The 26,792-nt window shown below is 39.9% G+C and overlaps 1 protein-coding gene across 3 annotated transcripts in view; it reads left to right on the top strand.

The window, feature by feature from the left end:
• Positions 1 to 26,792, top strand: part of LOC144502435 (transforming growth factor beta receptor type 3-like) — a 110,471-nt gene that overhangs the window by 23,912 nt on the left and 59,767 nt on the right. For all 3 annotated transcript variants that reach the window (XM_078226337.1, XM_078226339.1, XM_078226338.1), the window contains exons 3-4: positions 8,227 to 8,399; positions 18,944 to 19,057. In XM_078226337.1, coding sequence (XP_078082463.1) covers positions 8,227 to 8,399; positions 18,944 to 19,057 — 287 coding nt within the window. The remainder of the gene's footprint in view (positions 1 to 8,226; positions 8,400 to 18,943; positions 19,058 to 26,792) is intronic.

The following is a 26,792-nucleotide window of genomic DNA, read 5'->3' as shown; positions in this document are numbered from 1 at the left end:
ACTGATTTGTGCTGCACAAGTGCTAGGCATCTATTCTTAGTCTGAATAGTGCTGAGGCAGGAAAGTGAAGACTGCTGACTCGAGAAAGGGTGAATCTTGACATAAGTATAGAATTCTCAATTTTGGGGCGGCTTGTGTTTCTAAATAGGAATTAAAAATTTTAGCTTTCTAAAATTAATATTTGTATTCAACACGTATGACGGAGTAACTGTACAATGCTTTAAAGGGCTAAACTAGAGCAGGGCAGGAAGGGATGGACTTGGCCTTCTGCTTGCTTTTGATAAGAGCTTGTTTATGTTATAGGCATTACTAAATATTCTGAGTTGATGGTTTGTACACTTGAGGAAGTGGAGGACAATAGGTGTGTACAAAAGATGACTGCAGAGGTTAGTCCTTGGATTGAAAGATTTTATTTAATTGTTGAGTCCTTAAGTGCCGTCATCTTTGGAGACAATTATTTATATATAGGCCTTCTGTCTGTTACACCTTTTTAAAATAGTTTGTTTCTGCAAATGTTGGCACTTATTTTACATAGCCACCAAGTTAGGATATTTAACAAATGTCTGTTTTATGCACAATAATTACATCAAGTAAGTTGAAACATAGTAAGGACTGCGCAAGTATTCAACTTGAATATGGATGGAACAAATTTGAGTTTATTTCAGACCTTCAGAGTCAAAAATATGGGAAAGGTGAGACTTGGGTGAAGTAAAAGGGGACAGTCAGAGGAGTTTCAAAGCTGCAATAGTCATTGCAGTTAAAATTAAGGGTAGGAAGTCAGAAAGGTATGACTGTGCCTTAGCGTTATTTGTGCAAAATCGAGAAGAAAAAATAAGAACATCGGATGTTACTTGGCCCAGCATCTGTGCATTTCCATTATTGCTATTTACAATCAATTTCATCTCTCTCTACTTTGTGTCACTCACTTTATTTCTCTACTTTTGTCTGTAGCACCTCCATTTTTTCCCACAGAACTTTACCTGTGAAAATTAGTGTCAGTGAAATATTTTTACTAAAGAGGCACCTTTCTGCCTATCCATTATTAACACAAAAATTGGAAATACTGTTTTGTATCATTTTTAGGTCATTTTAAATGTTTAGGATAAAACTTGAAAGGGTGGCTTTGCACTGTTGCAATTGTAAAGTAACCAGTGTTAATCCCAAGCTGAGTAAGGTCACCTTCTTGATGTGCTCTAGTACTACTTGACAGCGTTCAGTTTGAGCACACAAAATTGGAAAGTCACTATTGAACAAGACCAACCGGCCCATCCAATCCATGCCAAATATTAGACTTGTATTGTGTTCTGATGCGCTATCAATAAGGCGAAAGACTACGGTGTGCCAATACAAGTGTAGGCTTTTATTCACAACAGAATCAGGAGCAGATCCCAACAAATAACCGACCTGGACTGAACAAGGGGGAGGAGACAGCCACCTTTATACTAGGTGCCGAGGGGAGGAACCAAACTGGAAGGGGATGTGTCCAGGTATGACAAACACACACAACGGTGGTCCATATAGGACAAAGGCACAACTGAGGTCCACCACATGTTCCATGCAATCGTAGCTGCAGGAACTGTAGAATTAACTACCTTCATTTTATTTTATACAATTCTATTTGAACTTATTTTTCTCTGTGATGCTTAAATCAGTCTCCCGTGGAATAAGAGATTATTTACCAGTAACTATGGAAAATAATGACTGATGAGGGATAACTGTATAATGCATTCTGCTTGAGTTATCATCATCTGATGACCACACAGCAGGACTGAAGTGTATTAGTAGCCATTTGAGTGAATCTTGTGTAACTTGTACTTTATTCTACAAAGTAGCCTTTGCTCCAGCTTGATATCCACAGGTAGTAATGACTATAAGACAGTTACTTTGTATAGAATTGAAGAGATCCAGTTTTCTACTTTAATACCATAGACGATTGCTGGACCTAAATACGGATGTTAACTCCATTCGTTAGGAATGTTACATTAAAGGAAATAACATTATGTAACAGTCACTCTAATTACTTGCGTTGTGAAGATTGTACTTCTATTTTTAAAATGTTCACTTTAAATGTTTTTAACCTCCGGAAGGCTTCTTGGCAAACCCTTTTTGAAGATTTAGATGATCTGATCAGACCAACTTAAAATCAACACCGCAGATTGGAATTTATTATAAATGAACCAGATTGGAAGTGGAAATCATAGCCAACTGGAAGCCCCTCTGAGCATCATGCCGTCAAACGTCAGTTGCTATAGTGACCCTGTGAACTTCCACGGCAGCAGTATATGTTGCCATTGTAGCTGTCAGAGTTGTCAAAAGATACTCCATCATGGTGGGCTCTACTGAAGTACTGTTGGAGCTGATCCTTCAGTCTGTCTTGAACAGAGTCCCCTCCATGCTTTATGCAAAGTGTTGAACTGGACTTCTCCATGCTCTGAGACATTTCACAAGACTTCTGACAGGTTGTCCAGTGCACCAAACATTTTCCATTGTATGTCCATGGGCCTTCTTCGGTAGCTTGCACTCTTATGCCAGCACCTGACCCCTTGCCCTTTGTTGACTTAGCATCTGTGGAGTCATAGAAGCAAGAAGTAGTAGGCCGTTCAGCCCTTTGAGCCTGCTCCATCATTCATTTGATCATGGCTGATCATCAAAATCAATATCCTGATCCTGCCTTCCCCCCCTCCCATATCCTTTGATCCCTTTAACCCCAAGAGTTAATATCTAATTTCTTCTTGAAATCATCCAATGTTTTGGCCTCAACTACTTTCTGTGGTAGTGAATTCCACAGATTCATCACTCTGGGTGAAGAAATTTCTCCTCACAGTCCTAAAAGGTTTGCCCCTTATCCTCAGACTATAACCCCTAGTTCTGGACTTCCCCCATCGGGAACATTCTTTCTGAATATACCCTGTTTAAACCTGTTATAATTTTATAAGTTTCTCTAAGATCCCCTCTCACTCTCCTAAACTTCAGTAAATATAATCCTAACCGACTTAGTCTCTCCTCATATGACAGACCTGCCATCCCAGGAATCAGCCTGATAAACCTTTGCCCTACTTCCTCTAAAGCAAGGACATCCTTCCTCAAATAAGGACACCAAAATTGCACACAATACTCCAGATATGGCCTCACCAATGCCCTATACAATTGCAGAAAAACATTCCTATCTCAAATCCTCCTGCTATGAAGGCCAACATACCATTTGCCGCCTTTACTGTGTGCTGTACCTGTGTGCTTACTTTCAGCAACTGATGCACGAGAACACCAAGATTCGCTCAATTTACCCCCATTTCAAATAATTTGCCTCCCTATTATTGCTCACACTTATCCACATTATTCTGCATCTGCCATGCATTTGCCCACTTAGCCTGTTAAATCACGCGGAAGCAGCTCTGCGTCCTCCTCACAGCTGACCATCCCAACCAACTTTGTATCATCTGCATACTAGTTCCCTCTTCCAAATCATTAATATATAATGTCCATTCTCTTTGCTCTAGTTCCAACAAACCCGTGCCTCGTGACTCAACATGTTCACATTCTTCCTCAAACCGAAATCAACCTAAACTTGAGCTTATTTGGTGTCAGCATTTGAACTAGTGTATGTGAGAGTTTGATCAAGAGATTATGTTTACATATTTATGAATGCTGCAGTCCTTTCCCTCCAGTGAGATGTTGACATTCTAAACAGCTGAATGAACAAAACAATGTGGGTTAATAGTGGTTTGAGAGAAAGAAGAGAAAAATAAGTGGGTATCAAAGACATCTGTGACTTGTCATGCAGCGTATGTGGGGTAAAGGAGAAGTCAGGAAAGACAAAGAAGTGTTATGTCTCCTCCAGTATTGCCAGCAGTACAGTCCCCTCTCTGCCCTTCCCATTATAATTAGGATGCTCTTTTCAATGTGGGAAAAGGTGTGATGGGTTGTTTGTCCTTGGGTTGCCTGTTGTTTGTGACCTTCTGCAGCAAGAAAAAATGTTGTGTTAGTGAAAGTCTTGTAAGGAGTTTGGAGATTGTGGCTGTCCTGGTACAATTACTCAATGTCTGTGACTTGTGAATAAATGAGAGTTGCAATAGCAGTGAGTATGTGAGCATGAGGAGAAGGATGTTTGAAGCCACACTTCAAACTTCGGTGCAAGGCATTAAGGAGGTAGTAATGTTAAATTGTAATTAATGAGGCCGAGAGTGGAGCATCTATCATATGGTATTTTAACAATATTCTTTCTTTAAGTAAGTTAGATCATTGATTTTTTTTCCCTTGTATTTCAGCCTGATTTTCAGAAAATTTTTCTGGCATGGACATCCTCCATATTTTCTCTCACAGTCTCCTAAGAGAAAATGGTGTTCCTCCTCCTCTCTCTTGATCTAATCTTTCTGTGCAGATTCAGAGGACTTTGAAGCCTGCTTCATCCTTTGTTCAGTGATTTGTTCTAGAACTTGTAGTCATTTTGCAGCTAGTGAGTTCATTCTTTACAACATGAAAGACATTGCTAAAGTTTCAGTCTTCTACAAAATTATAATTAAATTTGTAGCAGAAGAATTTAGATATTTCACCTCACCTTCATTTTCATACTCATTTGTATCTGAATCTATTACATTTTGACATCCTACGCTGATCCAAAAGTGCATAGAGCATCAAAAACAAAGCTTTCCTCGGCCTTCTCCCAGATGATGTTCTTACTTGGACCTCCAGGGTAGATTTATTTTGTCCTGCTGCAAAGTAGTACCTGAAAATGGGTGAAATCCTCTTTCCTCTGTTCTGCTCACAATGGTCACTGCACCCAAATTTTCTTCTGACTTTCTGGTATCTTCAACTGGCTGTGCTTGAGGGAGGCATCAACTTCCTTTTTTGCAAAAATATACTTTATTCATAAAATCTCTGAAAGAAACATTGCAAAAAATATTTCAAATATTTAAAACTGAGCCTCAACAAATACCACTGGTTCTCCCTCCAGACCTTCTTTGCAAAGGCACATTCTCAAGGAGGCCATCTCTTGCTCTCTTCCCCCCCCCCCCAACACACACACACACACACACACCAACCACCACCACTTTGAGGGCAGTGTGCAGTGGCACAGAGCCTTCAGGTGTGCACAAAGGATCTGACAGGGAGTGCCCTTCTCACCACCAGCCAAGCTAGGTCTTGGTGCTCATTTGAAAGTTCTGGTGACTTTTAACAGTCTGCTCAGAACCATCCAACAGGATCCACCGTCTCCTTTTTTCTCAGGGTCTTGAGGACGTTACCTGCAGACCACTGCTTGATGGACCTGTGGTCAAAGGTGTTTTTCTGAACAAATTTTTCCACAAGAGACAGGCAATACAACACAGTGCAACTACTTGGAGTATTCTGTGACAATGTGGCCAGACCCATCTTTTGCAACACTGGGAACAGGTTGAATCTCAGTATGTAGTGACACTTGGTGCTTGCGTTCCAAGGGTCCACGCACAGCTTGATGTAGTCACAAACAAATATGGCCATCAGGATAAGGACTGAGTTAGGTACATTTTTTCCCCCCTCTTATCTGGAGATTTGTGCATTTGTCCCTTCGGACACGATCCATCTTGGATCTCCAAATTAATTTGAAGATGGCTCAGGTGTCTGCTCTGGCACAGGATCAGGATATGGGCCAGACCTGTGCCACATACAGCAACACCGAGAGTATCTCACACCTGATGACCAGGTTTTTGCCTGCAATGGAGAGAGAGCACTGCTCCCACATGCCCAGTTTCTGCCTTTACTTGGCAATATGCTACTCCCAGGTTTTTGCACACAGCCAAGCCACTCTAGTCTCTCTCTTGCCTTCGGAACACCTTTACGGATGAAAAATCTCTTGATGTTCACTTTGATTGCTTCCCACCAGAGTGATGGAGACTCGGAGGGGTTTCACGGTTCTCCAACTTTTGTAATCCCTTTTACATTCCTCTAGGTTCTCTGGGGTCAACAGTTTCACGTTTAGCTTCCATTACCCCGTCCACCCTCTGGTTTTCTGGTAGGTGACAGTGGTCAGAGGAACATCGACATGACATCAGTGGACCTGACTGTGGATGCATGGGACACAAATGGGAAGACTATCCTGGAATGGACTGGCCCACCTGGCATTTTCGCTGTGCTCTGTCTGCAGGGCTGCTGAAGATGTCGTGCAGCTTGGCATCTTTTAAGGTATCCATCAGGGGTCTGAACGTGGCATTCTGTTTGTTGTTGTCCCTGCAGGATTGTCCAGCTGCACCGATGATGCAGTTGAAGTCAGCACCCAGAATGACTGGCCCAGAAATGGCCAGCAGCAATGGAAGCTGCTGGAGGGCTTCCAACCGCTCATTCTTTAGGACCTGTCGGGATACAAGTCTGAAGAGTTTTTTGTACATGACATCTGCAACAAGGAATTGCTACCCCGCAGCAGATTACCCAGGCCGGAGGAACAGCAATTGTTTCTTCCTGATTAGTTGGATGGTCCGGGTGACCAGCAGCTCGGCCACCGACTGTAGCTGCTGAGGTGCAGCATTCCACACTCCTATAGGAACAGCAGGTCGGCTTTAATGTTGGCCATGCAAGTAAAGTTGGCCACACATCATGAAGTATCTTTAATGCTTCGCATATAGCTGCAATTTTTAAATTCATTTAAAAAATATATTTTTCTGTCTCAAACTTCTCAACTTCCTTCAAGACAAACTGTAGCATTGCCCAGACTTCTGCATGCATATTCACAGGATACGGAACCTTTATTTAGCACAGGCATGCAACATACAGGTATTGGTCAGTGTAACTGGATTTAAAAACTCATCACTACTCTGAAAAAATAAAAATTTTACACCAATAATTTCTGAAATTCAAAGTTTATTTGGATTTCTCTAAGCTTCTCTATCAAAACGACAGCTGCCTTCTGAGCTAAAGAAGGGTGGGAATTTCCTGAGTGTCCTTGGTGCATCAAGAATACTTTAATTATGCTGGATAAGAAGCCTGGCCCTGAGATTTTGTTCTTGCTAGACTGCATTTCTGATGCACTGTGCCCATGTTGCCCATACAGCGTTTGCAAAACAACATTGAAACTTCTGTTGCTTAAATGTGAAAGTTTGAACCACAGTTAACTGTTGCAATATAAGATTTGATTAAATGTGGCTATGTGATATGTTACTTGCCCATCAGTACCTCGTCATTTAATTCAACCTCTCCGTATCCTACTCAACTATCAGCACTAACTTTTCAAGCAATCTGCGTCATACTCTCCTTTATGGCAACTTAAATGTAAGTGGATCTTTGGGATCCGTACAAAGGAAAACCGGACATGTTGAAAATATGCAATTAAAGTACGAAAGACACATTGGGTCAATCGGGAACTGTAAAGAGAAAAAATGGGATGTGAAGTTTTGGGCGTGTACCCATCTTAGGACCAATATTAGGACACGTTCGCTATGAAATTCCAATTCAAAGGGGTAGAACAATGGGGATACCACTATTGGCTGTGCTGACCACATTGTCTGATTCTACAATCTGCATTTCAATTGAAGAAAATTCCATTCCATTGCCGTTGTTGTTGGCTCTGCTTGAATACTGTATGAAGATTCTAAGCTAAACATTGCATTTGAGCTCCTTTACATGATGTTGACAATGTAGTATTCTAACAGAGCAGGTTGCAAACATATTTAGGAAACACACTTTCAATCTTTGATACAAAATAATTTACTGTATTTGCTATTTGCACACTGGATTCTGCTATCTGAACAAGACAATGAACTGCAAGTTGTGATTGTGCTGAGTGCAGTTGGTGGAAATGTGTGCACCCTAACACCGATTGTGTTTTGCTGTATAACACAGAAAAATGCAGACAGGAAATTATGTCCTCTATCTGTTCATGCCTTAATGTTCATTTTTTTGATGTTGTTCTTGCTTTAAGTTTACATAATAGTGTACCGTTTTATAACAAATTATATTTTGAACATTCTTATTGCGATATGATATATTCAACTGGAAATAGCATTCTGTTGGATCTTTTCATAATTGTCGACGGTCAGGAAAGAAAATCAATTCACAAGTGCAAGTCATTCTATTTTTATCAAAATTGATATATCATTTTGATTCAACAAATGCAGATTGTATATAATTTCATTTCATGGATCATATTTCATATGAACTTCGCAATGTTATTAGCTTAAAAATTATTATACCATTCTGAAATAATCCTTCCTCACATTTATATTTTGGAATAACTGAGTATTACTGTTTTGTGCTCGATAGGTCCTGTGAAAACCAATGAATGTAAAGTCGGAAAAGTTGGAATAAATCATCCTGTTACAATCTCACGCCTTAAGCCGCTTAATGTTTTACAAGGCTGTGTATGCAGTGGCAGCTCAACAGCTAATGAAACTGTTTTTGCCATCAATTTGATCCTACCTGTCACTTTACTTCAGGTATTTAAATTTACATATTTTGGTAAAAAGATTTTTAAAGGATTTTGTGCCTGTTTGAAAGACTAGTTTTATTATGCAATTTTGGTCCTAATTGATGATTGCCATAACTTAAACTTGTCCGGAGGTGCTAAAACAGACTCCCTAATTGAGGATTAGCACTCAAGTGCTGACTGGAAACAATTTTTGTGGAGCGGTATACATGGGCATTCACTGAAGGTGTGGAGCATACTGACTTTTCTAAGAAGGTGTCCATGCCAAAGTGCTCCCTTTCTCCTGGTGAACTCATGAAGTAAAGCATTACAGTACCCACTCTTTTTGTATGAAGATCTCAGAAAATGTACAGAATAAATGTTGATAGTGTTCTTGAAGTTTTGATTAACTGGGCACAGACAGGATTAGTGTTTCAGTTCAGGGCCCCTTTGCCTCAAGAAGCCATCACAAATCACAACCGTGGACTGTTTCTCTAAATTGCATGTTGAGAACTTAAACCACGATAAATGAAACACCATTTCAAATGAACAGTATAAATAATACCATTACTAGAAGCCTTTCAAATTCCAATTAAATAATTGTAGTAATTAAGTATACAGATATATTGCCACTTTTGGTACATGTTGATGCAAAAGTGCCATTATCACTCTGCCTCAGATTCTTCACCAGAACCTCACTTCAGTTTGCGATTTTTCCAACAGTAGTAAAAATAGAGCCCGATGTGAAGCTTCATTTTGAAAGTGCTGGGATGCTTTCAGTAGTCCTTTCTAAAGAGCTTCATAAACTTATTTTCAAAGATCCTAAAATAAAGGGGGAAAAAAGGCTGTTATTCCTTAACATTAAAAATTAGCCATGCAACTTGCACATGATATGGTAAACAACATAATTCGAATCTGCTAGTTTGCATTGAATTTCAGGCATGGTATGACTGGTAGTTTCAGTTTAACTGTCAACTAAGTTTGATATGTACTTTAATCTTAACTTAAAAAACAGATTTTGTGCAGTTATTTTGGAAATAAGATAAAGTTGTTACATGCACAGAAAATAATTAGATCACATTCAGGCTTTGCAAGAGTATATCTTCCAATTCCACATTTCCAGTGGGGAGCCATGGGTCAGAGAAATGACACCACACTGTTATAGTCCCACTCAAACCTCTGCCTACATTGAGCTTTTGTTTGCAGCCAGACTTAATGTTAATGAAGTCACCTGCTACACTCTGTACTTGGCTACTTTTTGAAAAAAATGGAAATGTCTTTTCATTTTGTGTCCTTTTGGTCGTCATGCATTTTCTAATGAGGGAAGTGAATGAAAGCTATACTATTACTCACAATACATTATATAAACAGATATGCTAGACAGATTATAAATATACAGAGGCAGGGCTGATGTCCTATGTCTGGTAAGCACATATTTGGCAGAGTGCCCAACATAGCACGGAGCCGTCTCCTTTAAAATGGAATTGAAGAATAACGGGAAGCCAGTTTACATAAGCATAGGGTATGAAAGCAAAGGGAAAAAAAATGTTCAAACAGAAAACAATTATATCTGCAAGAAACACAGCAAAAATAGAAACTGCGACCCAATATTTTAATTGTTTTGTATATGCTGATTTAAATGACCTAGTTTTACAGTGATTTGATCAAAAGAGAATGCCTTCAGATAAAAATTGTACAACAACTTCAAAAACTAAAATGAATAACTTTAGGTATTGTTGCAAACTAGGAGCTGGCATAAAATTTCCAAGTAACAGCATTATAAAAATAATTACATGCAGGAAACATTTGAAAAGGTCATTAAGTCACGTGTGAAGTAAGAAGCATTCTATTTTTAAAATGATCATTAAATGCTATACGGGAGAAAAGGTTAATCAAGAAATTACTCGCTATTATAGTTTTCTGGCTTGAAGGACGAGTAAGTTAGTGTATCCAGCTACACATATATTTCACCTTGATTTTTAACATTTATTTGCATGCTATCCTATATGAACTTTTCAATTCGACATTGATAACTGCATAGGTTCTCCATTCCTAAAGTTCTATAGAAATGAAAAAGATGGCTATGTAAAATTTATATCATGGATCTATTACTTTAGGAATCCAGCTCTAAATCTCCAATAGCTCATTTCAAGCTCTCCACAGCTCCACCATGAAACTTTTTTTGTCTGATGTTCAGTCTTGGATTCATCAACCATAATGTTTGACCTTGAGGACCGAAAGGTCATTGTGGGAGTGGCCTCATTCTGACTTCTGCCTCTATTCTCCAATGAAGTTCAATGTCAGTGTTATCGTGTAGACCAGCGGTCTCCAAACGTTTCAGTACGAGGGCCACATCGTATATTTTACACATTTTCGCGGGCCAAAGAAAAAAATTAGTTTTATAAATGAATGAATATTTCAAGTTGCTGTGGGCCGGATGTGACCCGCTGCGGGCCGGATGTGACCCGCTGCGGGCCGGATGTGGCCCGCTGCGGGCCGGATGTGGCCCGCTGCGGGCCGGATGTGGCCCGCGGGCTGTAGTTTGGAGACCCCTGGTGTAGACAATCTCCAAAGTCTTCTGGACTTAACATTAAGTTCAACAATTTCAGATCGTAATGTCTGCGGCATTTTTAGGTGACAGCCAATGGAAATAATTTTACTTTTCCCATTCAACCTCCTATAGGCACATTTTTAAAAAACTTATTCCAGTACCTTAACCTTTTGCGTTGCACCATCATCTCTTTCACTATTTCCTCTCACCTACCTTCCATCTATCAGAAACTTTTCCTTTTGTTTTTCGTCCCCTTTCCATTTTTTTCCAGCCTTGTTTAACAATGCTATCTCTAAGTATGCTCAGTTCTGATGAAAGGTCATCAACCTGAAAAATTGATCGGAATTTTCCAGCCCTTTCTGCTGGCAGGATCTTCCAGTTCTGCTGAAGGAGATGTCCCCTCCTCTGTGGCGGGTTCCTTGGCGACAGGACGGGTGAGCCAAGTAGAATGGTGTAGACATCCGTGGGGCCAGAAGATCCTGCTACATGTGGCTAATCGACAGCTGCCTCTGCCACTGGAAAACACACTGAAAGGGTGGCTGGAAAATCACTCCCATTAATTCTATTTCTCTATCCACAAATGATATCAAACCTAAATATTTCCAGCATTTTCTGTTTTATCCATATACACACCCTTATCTACTACATTAAGAACTTCCTTCAAAAAATTAACTGGATTAGTTGGATATTATTTAAGCTTTACAAGAGGCTTTACAAATCTTTCTATTACAGTCTTTCTAATGAGTTCACATTTGTCCAAATGTTGAGTCACTGAGCCTTTTGAAGGCATTATAGTTTCAGATCATGCCCTGAACTCTTCACTGCAGTGGAGTTGGACAACATGCTACAGAAAATCGAGCCTGGCACTGCTGCCGGCTATGACAACATTTTTCCTGAGTTCCTCACTTTGGCCCACATGCCAGCTGCTGGTTGGACCAATTCCTCAAAGGTTATCTGCAAAGGAAGACTGACTACCTAAATCCTGGCAAATATCCAAAGTCATCGGCCCCCCAAAACCAGGCAAAGACCCAAACTTACCTTCAAGCTACTGACCAATATATTTACTTCCTGTGTGCTGGAAGGTCTTAGAGAGTCTCATCTTACAGTGGATAGAGCCAGAGATGGAAAAAATCTTGAAAGCTGAATAAGCTGGCTTTGGTGTGGGTGAAGTACATGTGACCAGGTCCTTTCCCCAACTACTTTAATTAAAAATGGCTTTGAAAATAACGTCAATACAAGCACTGTCTTTCTTGATCTGACTGCAGCGTAAAACATGGTCTGGCACAGTGGCCTCCTCTTGTGAGTTACTGATGCCATCAAACTATTACTCTGAGATAAATGGTTCAAGGTGCACTTGGGTGATGAGACGGTGTGGTGCAGGTGCTCAAATCTTAAGCACCTCAGCTCTTACCATCGTTAATCGATTGCAGAGTACTGTGCACCAGTATAGTAGAACTCATCCTATACTGGCCTTGTAGATTACCCAGCTCAACAAACACTGCATATCATCTCGGATACCCTCCAATCAACTCTACTCCCCTGCCTCCCTGTCCTATGCAACATCCCACCCATCCCGCCCCTCTCATAAGAATGGAGATTATAAGAAGAAAGCTCCTAGATAAGGTCTATATCAACCCAAGCCCGCTGCTGCACAAGGATCTTACCAATTCAGTGGCTGTTCTCCAACCATCACACCAGCCTGAATAGCTAGGACTACCATGCCAAAGAATAACAACAGAGATCCTGTGGTAGCAGGAATGAAACCAACACACCTCCATTTGAAAAAAACACTTGTTCATCTCAGGTCCCATAGTCTGTCCACTCGGCTTCAACCTACTGTGCCAACGTTGGGCATTCCTTAACTGTTTCTGGACTGGCCAAGGCCTTTGTACAGCAAATTGTACAAAGGCTGGACCCTGAAAAAATTCAGTGGAGAGCTCAGAGAGCTCTAAAATGTTCTAAAAAGCTTTCCCAAAAACATCCCATGAACTCCTCATTTACACTTTCTGTCCATCTGATTTTTTTCCAGTCTATATGTAGATTAAAATTCCCCATGATTGTCACCGTACCTTTCAGGCAAGCTTCCACTAATTCTTCCTTTATACTGCATCCTGCCTATGGTACTATTAGGGGACTCGTACATCACTCCCACAGTGACTTCTTCCCTTTATTGTTTTTCATCTCTATCCAAATATTTATAGAAACTCTTACTATTTGTATTTATATTTCTAATTAACTTTCCCCTGTACACCAATTTTTCCATCCTTACTAATCTTTTAGTTATTAGAGTCATAGAGGTTTACAGCATGGAAACAGGTCCTTCGGCCCAACTTGTCCATGCTGCCCTTATTATTTTTTTAAAAACCCCTAAGCTAATCCCAATTGCCCGCATTTGGCCCATATCCCTCTATACCCATCGTACCCATGTAACTATCTAAATGCTTTTTAAAAGATAAAATTGTACCCGCCTCTATAACTGCCTCTGCAGCTTGTTCCAGACACTCACCACCCTCTGTGGAAAAAATTGCCCCTCTGGACACGTTTGTATCTCTCCCCTTTCACCTTAAACCTATGCCCTCTAGTTTTAGACTCCCCTACCTTTGGGAAAAGATATTGACTATCTACCTTGTCTATGCCCCTCATAATTTTATAGACCTCTATAAGGTCACCCCTCAGCCTCCTCGCTCCAGAGAAAAAGTCCCAGTCTATTCAGCCTCTCCTTACAACTCAATCCATCAAGTCCCGGTAGCATCCTAGTAAATCTTTTCTGCACTCTTTCTAGTTTAATAATATCCTTTCTACAATAGGGTGACCAGAATTGCGCACAGTATTCCAAATGTAGCCTTACCAATGTCTTGTACAACTTCAACAAGATGTCCCAACTCCTGTATTCAATGTTCTGACCGATGAAACCAAGCATGCCAAATGCCTTCTTCACCACTCTGTCCACCTGTGGCTCCACTTTCAAGGAGCTATGAACATGTACCCCTAGATCTCGTTGTTCTGTAACTCTCCCCAACGCCCAACCATTAACTGAGTAAGTCCTGCCCTGGTTCAATCTACCAAAATGCATCACCTCGCATTTGTCTAAATTAAACTCCATCTGCCATTCATCAGTCCACTGGCCCAATTGATCAAGATCCCGCTGCAGTTGGAGATAACCTTCCTCACTGTCCACTATGCCACCAATCTTGGTGTCATCTGCAAACTTACTAACCATGCCCCCTATATTCTCATCCAAATCATCAATATAAATGACAAATAACAGTGGGCCCAGCACTGATCCCTGAGGCACACTGCTGGTCACAGACCTCCAGTTTGAAAAACAACTCTCTACAACCACCCTCTGGCTTCTGTCAAGAAGCCAATTTTGTATCCATTTAGATACCTCACCCTGGATCCCGTGAGATTTAACTTTATGCAACAAGATCACATTATTCTTTGCTGTTTTTACATTCTGTTTAATCTTCTGACCTATCACCCATCCTTGTGCAATTATATGCTTTCTCTTTAAGTTTGATACTATCTTTAATTTTTTTGGTTAACCACGGATGATGGGACCTCACTTTGAACTTTTCTTTCTTTTTGGCTTCTCCATCCTGGTTTCCTGAACTTGCGTCATCCCTCTCTATTGGATTAATACCATCACAAATTAACAGAGCCACCCTGCCACCTTATCCTATTTTGCTGTCATTCCTAAATATCATGCACAATTCAATATTCAGGTCCCAGTCTATGTCATCCTGCAGCCATGTTTCTGTTACAGCAATCAAATAATACGTATTTATTTCTATCTGAGCTTCAGTTCATCTGTTTTGTTTTGAATGTAGCGCTGAAAAGTTATTTCCCAAATATGGCAGAGCCCAGATTCTCATAAAAGGATTAACTTGCTGTTGCACAGCTGGGAAGCAAGATTGACAAATTTGTGATGTTGTGATCTTGTGATGTCGGGAATAAAGATCACACCATTTGGAGGAGCTTCTCCTGAAGTGGGTGCAATGAGCCAGAAATTTCCCGACTGGAAAATCTGAGCCAACTACTCTAATTCTATGCTAATTTCTCAAGGTATATATTAGCCTACTATTTAATGACCTGGTATATATTAGTTTATGGGATACCAATGGATAAGGATATAAACATTTCTATACACTATAATTAATGTTCTTTTATAAAAACATACTGGAAGCAGTGGAGGAATAACAAAGGAAAGATGAGGAACAGAAAACCAAGGAAAACCATAGGTCAAAATTACTGTAAATCACGATATACAAGATTACCCTTATTTTTGGATGCAAAAATGCATGTATACGCCTATGCTTGGCATATATACCCACTATAATCAATTTTTAGCATATTTGAGGATATATTCCATTGGCGTTGATCTTAAATTTCAGCTCAGAAATACATGTTTAGATTATATTCCCTTTATAAGTTGGTACATGGAATGAAGCAAATGTTATGGGCTGTGTTGCCAATTATGATGCGGGGGACTTTAAGACATGCTCACACAGAGTAGACAACATGGTAACTGACAAACGGACATTTTTCACATTTCCAAATGGTGACCACCTATCCTACACTGGTGGTTCGCATTTTACATATGGCATATAAGTCAGCGCTTATTTTTGGAAGGATTTTTCAAGACTTAAATTGTGTGATCTACTTTAAAGGTGTGGCATCCAAAATCCAGCATCCTTAGGATCAAGACCATGCCAGATTTCAGATTTTCCCAGATTTTGAATTACATGCCAGGTTCTTGTGTGTATGATTGATTTCCTCACTTCCATCTTATTCTAACCTTGTTTACACAAAGGTATCTGTTAAATGTTAAAAAGCTATATCCATTGTTTTAAAAACCCAGTCGTGACAGTCTAAAACTAGAGATTTGGAGAAATGTTCTGTCAGGTAGTTCATTAGACAGACTTCGATATAGAAGGAATGAGTTTGCATTTATATCTATGTTGTAAGAAGACTGGCTCTTGTTTTCTCATAACATGGAAATCACAGATATTTGCTTCACATCACAAGCATTCAATCATCCTTCAAAAGAATCTCCCTGGAAATCCATTCATACATATACCAGGCACAGGTATTAGGAGAGAGAACTCTGGCTGAATTTCTGTTCTGTAATTAAGAGTCTTGAGGCCAATTGTATCATTCCTATAGAAAAGCCTTCCAAAATCAGCTGTTTTGAGTAAAGACCAGGAATTGAACCAAGGCTTATTTATTGGTTGCTTTTACTAGCTCAAGCACTATGGCTCTGTGGGTGGGTGCACATCTCTCATTGATACCATTCTCTGGAATTAGCTTAAGAAGGTTTCTTCATTTCTGCACTTACTGTCCTCTGGGAGCAGCACACGTCTCTTGGGAGAAAATGTTCGGTTTTTGGATAATTCCAGTTTTCAGACAGCCGGATTTTGGATAATGTACCTGTATTGTCAATAACAGTATTGCTGTTGTAACAAGGTGTTGATCCATTTAAATGTAATGGAGTTTATTTAAAAAGATTAATAGCAGTTAAAATAAGAGAGAATCATTTACTATGTACTACATCAGCAACAGCAATTTTGTAAATGTTTTTCAAAACTATGACTTGATTTGGATCATAACCAACTGGACTTTGACCCAGGGAAACATATCAAATGTTATTTGTTGAATTAACATAAGAAATTAATGCCTCTCCAGTATGGAAATCTGAAATAACCACTTACTGCTGTTTACATACAGTGTATACAAAAGCCTATTATGTATTCCATAATGATCTATTTTGCATATAGCTGTTGCGACAATGTTGTACAGTTCACCTATTAGCTGTTTCAATCAAGATCAGTATTGAAGTGTGTGGTAAACCACTGTTAGCTTATTACCTGTATATGTGATATGCCTGGACACATCCCTGCCGGCCCTACCCGAAACTCCTCCACCCCCACCCCCCGGTCCAGGTATAAAGGCGACTGCTCCCCACCCCCCTGCCTTAGTCTGGACCAGTTCATCGGCATGGGTGTGCTCCAAGTCTTTTGCTAGTAAAAGCCTATTTGTTTTTGCATGCAAACTAGTCTTTGCTTGATTGATGGTGCATCAAAGTGATAATTTAAATAGCCAATTTAGATTTTTTCCATTTTTTCCTCCCTTTTTTCTGTGCTTGCAAAAACACTCCTATCCACTTGGATGTTGCGGGAAATTTCACTCAATTTCATAGAATCATAGAAACCCTACAGTGCAGAAAGAGGCCATCTGGCCCGTCGAGCCTGCACCGACCACAATCCCACCCAGGCCCTACTCCCAGATCCCTACATATTTACCCGCTAATCCCCCTAACCTATGCATCTCAGGACACTAAGGGGCAATTTTAGCATAGCCAATCAGCCTAACATGCACATCTTTGGACAGCTGCCTTATAACAAAAGCACTGGTGCTCAGCTTCATGCTAGTCCCTTTGTAGTTTTTGATCATAGTTTAATCACTGTATAGGGAGTTGGTTCTACTTTAGTTCATACATATTGCTGACTTTTACAGATAATTGTTTGAAAACAGTCATCTTTCAACGGAATTTGAATGTTCTACTCATTAAGCTGTTTGTGAAAAACAAAAGTTATAAGTTTTATGCAGTCTTATCATGGAAGATAAATAGATGGCCCAAGCTAGGATGATTAAATGACAAATTTCTTAATTTCACAGCATGTTTACATTGTCAGTTATCCTGGTCTGTTAACTGCTTTCCTTATTAAATCTGTTTTTATATATTTTGTTGCTTCCCATTCTGTCCTATTAAACAGAATTATTACAGAATAGCATAACATTTTTAGTTTTGGTCAATTACATGTAAAATCTGTATAAATATTTTACTCTATAATATATTGCATATTATTTCCTGTAGGTATGAAGTGAAAAGAAAATATTTTACAAAATGGTAATTATAAAATAATGGTAGCTTGGTAGTGGTATTTTTTTGAACATTAGACATAGAAAAAAGTATGTTCCATAGTTGCAATTGGCAAAATGCATATAGAATGTTTCAAGCATTTTTTGTAATAAAAAACTGCTAATTAAATATATTAACGTGTGAACCCAGTCATTGTCAAATTTGATGATTGCACATGTTGCTGATTCATATAAATCTGTTTTTTGTGACGAGCATTGAATGATGAGATCATGATATGCTTCATTTTTTATTTTAAACCTGACAAAACCTAATTTTTGGAAATTAGGAAAGTTGAGCATTTTTAAAATGAACTGGATTAGAACCACTTGATATCTCTTTAATCTCAAATGAAAAAAAACAAAGGTCAGAGTTTGAATGTTACAGTGGGTTAGGAACATTCTCCACACATGACAGGAATTGAGCCTACCTTGATCTGTATTATGTTCAGTACTCCGATGTTGCCATGTTGTTAGAGGTGCGTGCTGCTAGGTGTGATGTTCTTTACTATAGATCCAGGATCTGCTCTGCATAATGGTATAATTAGCAGATCAGTTTGGGAGATGGAGTGAGTCCTATTAGGGACCTCCCTCCTTTCACCCCTTCTGCATTACTTTGATCGACTCAAAAAAGGTGTAGAAGATTTTAATTCAAGTTTTAAGTGAATGTTTTACCACCTTTGTATTAGCTAATGAATTGGAGGTGGGGTGGAAATTGAGAGTCTCTGAACTTGTGATTGAAACTGCAGTAAATAAGAACCTCCTAAATATCATAGACCTGTTTTGAAATTCAACCTGTTATGTCTGTGCTGGAAACTTTGAAGAAAACAGTCATGCGAGTCTCACATCTACTTAATGTTCGGAACCCTGCAAGTTCTTCATCCTTAAGTACCAGTGCAACTCCCTTTTAAAATAATTTATAGAACTAATTTCCACCATCTTTTCAGGTCAAAAAGTTTAGATGGGGATCGAGTCAAAACAAAGAGCCAGTTAAGTTTGTTTATTTAATGAGGAAATATATCAGTTATCCCAATTGCAGAGGCACTGTGGACTGTGGTGTTTCAATGTTACGTAGATCATAACGATTTGTTATTTGGTCCTTTCAGGTATTTTTGCATGTACAGCCGATTAGTGCCAATAAGACACTGGCTCTTTTCCTGAACAGCAGCAACCAACCATTTTGGAATGTGAGTGCTATCAAGATGCCTTTTAAAATCTATGTAAGTATTATGTATATAGTAATTTATATGTAGTATTGGTTACTATCATGTCACTTATATCTATGACAGAAGATTTTACGACTGTGCCACAACTGATCATATTTTAAGTACATACATTGCATGGTAATTAAACAAAACACTTGTCAACTGGATATTTGGTTAGATATTAAATTTCTCAGAAACAGACCAATTCTTTAATAGATTAATTTGAACATTAAAGATTTTCTTGAAACTAATCCCTTGATCTGTTGTGTTGAATAATACTTGCGCTGTTTCAGTTTTATCTGGTATTTCCTTCTCTTTTTAGTCAGCTTCTGTACCAGTAGAGACTGTTGTTCTGCTTTGAGAAAAAATTAACAAGTTTAAAATTGTCCATTAACTGTCGCAATTGGGCAGCGTTTGAGGATTTTTGTTTCTCACAATACCAGCCTGTTGCTGTTTCATTATTACAGCTGAAAATTTAAGCATTTCAGTTAGGATGTTTAATCCACCAACTATGAGTACCTGACTTTAACTGAAAATGAGTTTTAAAAAGCTATACAGAATCTCTTCCTAGTTTTATTAGTGTAAACTGATCAGTCTCTTAGAAAATTAAGTTGTTTTGATATTTTAAAGGTTTTAAAAAAGTGTGTTTTTAAAAAAAGCATAATTTTAAGAGCCTCCTGAAAGGTCTGCAAATGGATATAATTGGTGTAAAGTTGCCATGGTGGTTAATTTGACCTGGGTTCATGGCCAGTTTTGTGGGTGAAGTTAGCTTCCGGCACAATGATTTTAAACCACAGGAGAAAAATAACTCTGAATGCAACTTGCACATGAAATTCTACAACATTTTGCATTGGTTTGGCCAATTTGTACAACCATGTGAAAACTCTACCTCACAATACTGAATTACATAATGAGCTGAATTCAGGATATTACTTCAGGGTGAGAGGATTATTTACTAAGTGAAAATTGAATTTAATTTTGATGTTTGGAAAGATAGCCTATAACTGGCAATAAAATCAGCTTTGTGCAGGAGTTTAAATTGCAGTTCTGATAAGGGTTGGTGGAAATGACAGGGCCAACTGTGCCCAAGTCTTCAGTAATTAATCCTTTGGTTTGTGTACTATAGTCCAGAGTTGGCAGTATCCACCTACAGATCATAGATTTTATTGTAGAAAGCAAAGTTGTTCTCTATTTAACTTCAGTTAAAGACGACAAACATTTGTGACTGAGGGCCTACATCTGAGGATGTGCAAAATTTGGTAGTAGCATTCTCACCATGAGTTAGAAGATGACGGGTTTACAACCCATTCCAGACAGCCCTGGCAACTGGTGACTAGGATATGATCTTTTAGTACAGATTTGATACCCAGCAGAGCAGACCGAGTGACATCTCAGTGGTGCTATTCCCCCTGTGAGTCAGAAGGATTAGGTTTGGGCCAATCTCAGCAGCCCTGCTGTTCTTGTCCTTTTAGCCCATAGCAGTATTGGGTTGGAAGGTGAGCTCCTGCGATGCATCTTGCAGATGGTACACACCGCTGCCACTGTTAGTCAGTGGTGGAAGGGGTACTCAAACGGCTGCTTTGTCTTGGATGATGTCGCGCTTCTTGAGTGCTGTTGGAACTGCATTAATCTAGGCAAGTGGAAAGTATTCCATCACACTCCTGACTTGTGCCTTGTAGATGGTGGACAGGCTGTGGGGAGTCAGGCGGTGAGTTGCTCACTGCAGGATTCCTAGACTCGGACTTGCTGTTGTAACCACAGTATTTATGTGGCTAGTTCAGTTTCTGGTCAATAGTAAGCCCCTAGGATGTTGATAGTGGGGGATTCAGCGATGGTGATGACATGAATGCTGATTGGCAATGATTGGATTCTTTCTTGTTGGAGATGGTCATTGCCTGGCACTTGTGTGGTATGAATGTTACCTGCCACTAGTCTGCCCAAGCCTGGATATTGTCCATGTCTTGCTGCATCATTACATGAACTCCTTCAGTATCTCCAGATTCGGGGATGGTGCTGAACATTGTGCAGTCGTCAACATCCCCACTTCCGACCTTTTGATGGCAGGAAGGTCATTGATGAAGCAGCTGAAGATGGTTGGGCCTAGGACACTACCCTGAAGAACTCCTGTGCTAATGTCCTGGAACTAAGATAATTGACCTTCAAGCAACACAACCATCTTCCTATGTGCTAGGTATGACTCCAACCAGTGGAGGGGTTTTCCCCCAATTCCCATTGACTCAAGTTTTGCATGAGCTCTTTGACGCCATACTCAGTCAAATGCTGCCTTAAAGTCAAAGGCAGTCATTCTCTGGAATCCATCTCTTTTATCCGTGTTTGAACCAAGGTTATAATGAGGGCAGGAGCTGAGTGACCCTGGTGGAACCCAATTTGAGCATCAGTCAGCCGGTTATTGCTAAGCAAGTGCCACTTGATAGCACCATTGGTGATCCTTCTATCACATTACTGATGATTGAGAGTAGACTTATGAAATGGTAATTGGCCTGATTGGATTTGTCCTGTTTCTTGGGTACTATTGGGCAATTTTCCACATTGCTAGATAGATGGTAATGTTGTAGTTGCACTGGAACAGCTTGGCTAGGGATGTGGCATGTTTTGGAGCTTAAGTCCTCAGTACTGTTGCTGGAATATTGTCAGGGCTCATAGCCTTTCCAGCAGCTAGTACCTTCAGCCATTTCCTGATGTCATATGGAGTGAATCGAGCTGGCTGAAGACTGACATCTGTGATGCCAGGGACCTCCGGAGGAGGTCAAGATGGATAATTCACTTGGCACTTCCAGCTGAATATTGTTGCAAATGCTTTGGCCTTATCCCTTACACTGATGTGATGGGCTTCTCCATCGTTGACGATGGGGATATTTGTAGAGCCGTCTCCTCTAGTGAGTTGCTTAATTGTCCACCACCATTCATGACTGGATGTGGCAGGACTGCAGAGCTTAGATCTGATTTGGTGGTTGTGGAATTGCTGAACTCTATTATTCGCTGCTAATGCTGTTTGGCATGCAAGTAGTCCTGTGTTGTAGCTTTGCCAAGTTGACCTCTTATTTTTTTACGTATGCCTGGTGTTGCTCCTGACATGCCCTCCTGCACTCTTTGAACCAGGGTTGATACCCTTTCTTGGTGGTAATGATAGTGGGGGATATGTTGGGCCACGGGGTTGAAGATTGTGGTTGAGTACAATTCTACTGCTGCTGATGGCCTACAGCACCTCATGGATTTTGTGTTGCTAGATCTGTTTGAAGTCTATCCCATATAGCACGGTGGTAGTGTCACCATACAATGGAGGGTATCCGCAATGTGAAAATGGGACTTTGTCTCCACAAAAACTGTGCGGTAGTCATTTCTGCTGCTGCTTTGGGGCTGAGACATTGATATTCCTTCTCTTGTGCTTTTGGGTCATGCAATATCTTGGTTGCTAGGTGCATGTTCATCACCAATCAAACAGGTCGATGATTTGCTATCAAGCATCAGTTTTGTGCCTTGATTAAGTGATACAGCCATAACTTAGATCTTTGATTTGAACAGTCACTCTTGAGACAACAAGAAACATTCCAAGTTGCAAAATATAGTTTTCTTTGATCATGAAGATCATTGTCTTGCAGGAGATGGTTTCCTAACCAGGAGGAAGTTGGACAGTCTATTTTATGGCACCTTTTCTGGCTCCTTTGCCATTTTGGATGAGCAGAAGAGGACTGTTCAGTCATAGATGTTACTGCCCACTGTCCCAACATGGGTATCTAGCCAATTTCATTCATTTGTTGCCTGTGTGGAGATTCCTGATTAGGTATTCTCAGGTTCACAATCATGTCCCCATCACCAATTCTCTTTCAGCACATGGGGACCTTGGGTGGCATCATTGTCCACACAAGTTTGACAGGTTGGCCAGATTTTGGTGACGTGGCAAATCTTTGTGATCGGAACCATATTTCCCCTGCAACCTGCTTTCCACCTTTGCAGTGAGATGTACAATCATCCTTTGCCTGTTCTACCTTTGAGGACTTTTTGTACTGTCTGACACCTCCACCATCCTCCCTATCTTGCCACCAGGGTGGTCCTACCAGGAACAAGGCATTCCCAATAGCATCACTTAGGGGATCCAAATGCACATGCCTCTCTACCATGTCAAGGTGGCAATCCACAGAGGTTACAAATTACTCCCAACAGCCTTTTCTGATTCTTGCTGTTCGTCATTTCTACTCATACTGATTCTACTTCATGATCTTCTGAGCCCAGAGTGTTTCTCACTAATGTTCTCCTGTCATTCTTTACGACCAGGGCTATCCATCCTCCTTTGCCATTCTGTTTGTCTTTTTGAAATATTATGTACCTGGGAGTATTTAATTCTCAATCTTGATCACCTTGTACCACATCTCTGTAAAGATGATTTGCCTCTATTTATGCCACTAGTACATCTACCTTATTGCAGATGCTTTGAGCATTCAGATGAAGAACTTTTAATTTAGTTTTTTAAACTAACATTATCTTTTTGACCTTATTCACTAATGCACAATTAATGTTGAATTCTCTGACCCTTCCTTTCCCACTCTGCTTCTCTTTACCCATATTGTTACACTGTTGAGTTTGCTAGGTCACTTCAGAGCGCAGTTAAGAGTCAATCACGTTGGTGCAATACTGAAGTCACATACAAGCCACATCAGGTAAAACGAGTATGTTTACTTCCATAACACATATAGAACATAGAACAGTGCAGCACAGAACAGGTCCTTCGGCCCACGATGTTGTGCCGAGCTTTGTCTGAAACCCAGATCAAGCTATTTCCTCCCTATCATCCCAAAGTACTCCATGTGTCTATCCAATAGCTTCTTAAATGTTCCTAAAGTTTCTGACTCCACAATCCCTGCAGGCAGTCCATTCCACACCCCAACCACTCTGAGTAAAAAACCCACCTCGGACATCCTTCCTATATCTCCCACCATGAACCCTATAGTTATGCCCCCCTAGTTACCGCTCCATTCACCCGAGGAAATAGTCTTTGAACGTTCACTCTATCTATCCCCCTCATCATCTTATAAACCTCTATCAAGTCTCCTCTCAACCTCCTCCGCTCCAAAGAGAAAAGCCCAAGTTCCCTCAACCTTTCCTCATAAGACCTACCCTCCAAACCAGGTAAATCTCCTTTGCACTCTTTCCAGTGTCTCCACATCCTTCTTGTAGTGAGGTGACCAGAACTGCACACAATATTCCAAATGTGGTCTCACCAAGGTCCTGTACAGTTGCAGCATAACCCCACGGCTCTTAAACTCAAACCCCCTGTTAATGAACGCCAACACACTATAGGCCTTCTTCACGGCTCTATCCACTTGAGTGGCAACCTTCAGAGGTCTATGGATATGAACCCCAAGATCTCTCTGTTCCTCGACATTCTTCAGAACCCTACCTCTGACCCTGTAATCCACATTTAAATTTGTCCTACCAAAATGAATCACCTCGCATTTGTCAGGGTTAAACTCCATTTGCCATTTTTCAGCCCAGCTCTGCATCCTACCTATATCTCTTTGCAGCCTACAACAGCCCTCCACCTCATCCACTACTCCACCAATCTTGGTGTCATCAGCAAATTTACTGATCCACCCTTCAGCCCCCTCCTCCAAGTCATTTATAAAAATTACAAATAGCAGAGGACCAAGCACTGATCCCTGTGGCACTCCGCTGGTAACCGGTTTCCAGTCCGAAAATTTTCCATCCACCACCACCCTCTGTCTTCTGTTAGATAGCCAGTTACCTATCTAATCGGCCAAACTTCCCTCTATCCCACACATCCTTACTTTCTTCATAAGCAAACCGTGGGGAACTTTATCAAACGCCTTACTAAAATCCATGTATATGACATCAACTGCACTACCTTCATCTACACACTTAGTTACCTCCTCAAAAAGTTCTATCAAATTTGTGAGGCAAGACTTGCCCTTCACAATCCATGCTGACTATCCCGGATTAAGCTGCATCTTTCTAAATGGTCGTAAATCCTATCTCTAAGGACCTTTTCCATCCGACTTACTGACCACCGAAGTAAGACTAACCGGCCTATAATTACCAGGGTCATTTCTATTCCCTTTCTTAAACAGAGGAACCACATTTGCCACTCTCCAGACATTGATGATTCAGTTTGGTTTTTATAACAATTCAACATTTTATATTGATAGCCAGTGTTAGAATGTAATGAATGATAACATGCTGTGAAGGTCGGCTGACCCGGTAGACAATGTAACCAACCAATGGCAAAATGATGCAGTGGTCAGCTGACCCAGTATAAATAGAAAGCAGATAGGAATTATGAGGGGCTTGTGTGGGCCAGACCATGGCCTGAGTGTTGGTGTAATGGTGTTTCTTTATTAAACCTTTTTATTTGATTTACTTTTTGAAGTTAGTTATTTTATTGCTTGCAACTGAAGTATCGTTACTGCCGGATGAACAGCCAGTTTATTACTTCCACTTTGTTTAAAAAATAAAATAAAATGCATATGTCTTGAATTACCATTCTCTGGATTATTAGTCCAAGCCTCTGTTTATTCCAGTAACAACCACTATAGTACTGTACCCCATATTTATTTTCCTGGAAACATTGTCGTCAAGCAAACCTATAAAATGCTTTCTTGTCTTATGTCATGTTCCTTCTGTTTCATCCTGCTGCTGGCAACATTCCTGGACTATGGAATCTCATTGTTTATAACTGACGCCTTTTTTGGTGTAGACTACTATACAGGAAGGAGTCTGAGCAGTGGGTGAGTGGCAGTGTCTGTGATCTCAGTGACCGGCATCTTTGCAAAATTTATAGTGTAAAATGGTCTGCTATGGAATGAAGAACAATAATTGTGGTTTGAGTTTTAAAAAAAATAACTATTAGCACAAATCTAAATGTTGCTTTGTACTCTGGTATAACAAAACTAATTAAAATTAGTGTTTTGGGTTTTTAAGTAGAAAATGTGAAATTATTAGTTTAAGAATACAATAAAAACTTTTATTCGCAATTTTAATCAGGATGTTTGTTGTAGGTAAAAATATATTTGTGATGAGCTTTGATATCGCTCTGAGCATCACAGGGATATTTTTCAATAATAAACTATTCTCCTAAAACAAAAAGAAATTAACTTGGTCAGATGTCAGAAGGCTACTTTGTCATTTTTTTAAATATAAGTGAGCATTTAGAATTGGACAGGAAACTTCATTAACAGTTCAATAGAGGGAATAAATATTATAGTTCAAGTAGAACCAATGGTGAGCCAATGGTGTAGTGGTTTATCACTGGACTAGTAATCTAGAGATCCAGGGTAATCCTCTGGGGACCCAGGTTCACCAGATGGTGAAATTTGAATTCGATAAAAATCTGGAATTAAAAGTCCCATAGAAATCATGAAACCATTGTTATAAAAACTCATCTGGTTCACTAGTGTTCTTTAGTGAAGTTTAGTTCCTTTAGAGAAGAAAAGCTGCCGCCCTTAACTGGTCTGGCCTACGGGTGATGCCAGATCCACAACAATGTGGTTGACTCTTAAATGCCCTCTGAAATGGCCCAGCAAGCCACTTGAGGGTAATTCGGCCACAACCCATGAATTAATTTTAAAGAGTAAAGTTGGTATTCATATCAATATGTTGAAGTGGACTGAGGGGTTGGAGTGGGCACAAATATTTTTTGGTAAAGTTACAGAAGCAGGCAAATATCAAAATAAAGTAATAAGAATGCAAAATTAATGCAACTTCATTTCACCTGCAT

Source organism: Mustelus asterias, chromosome 13 (genome assembly GCF_964213995.1).
Source record: "Mustelus asterias chromosome 13, sMusAst1.hap1.1, whole genome shotgun sequence".
Taxonomy (NCBI): domain Eukaryota; kingdom Metazoa; phylum Chordata; class Chondrichthyes; order Carcharhiniformes; family Triakidae; genus Mustelus; species Mustelus asterias.
The sequence above is the reverse complement of the archived record's forward strand: the minus strand, read 5'-3'. Positions and strand labels throughout refer to the sequence as shown.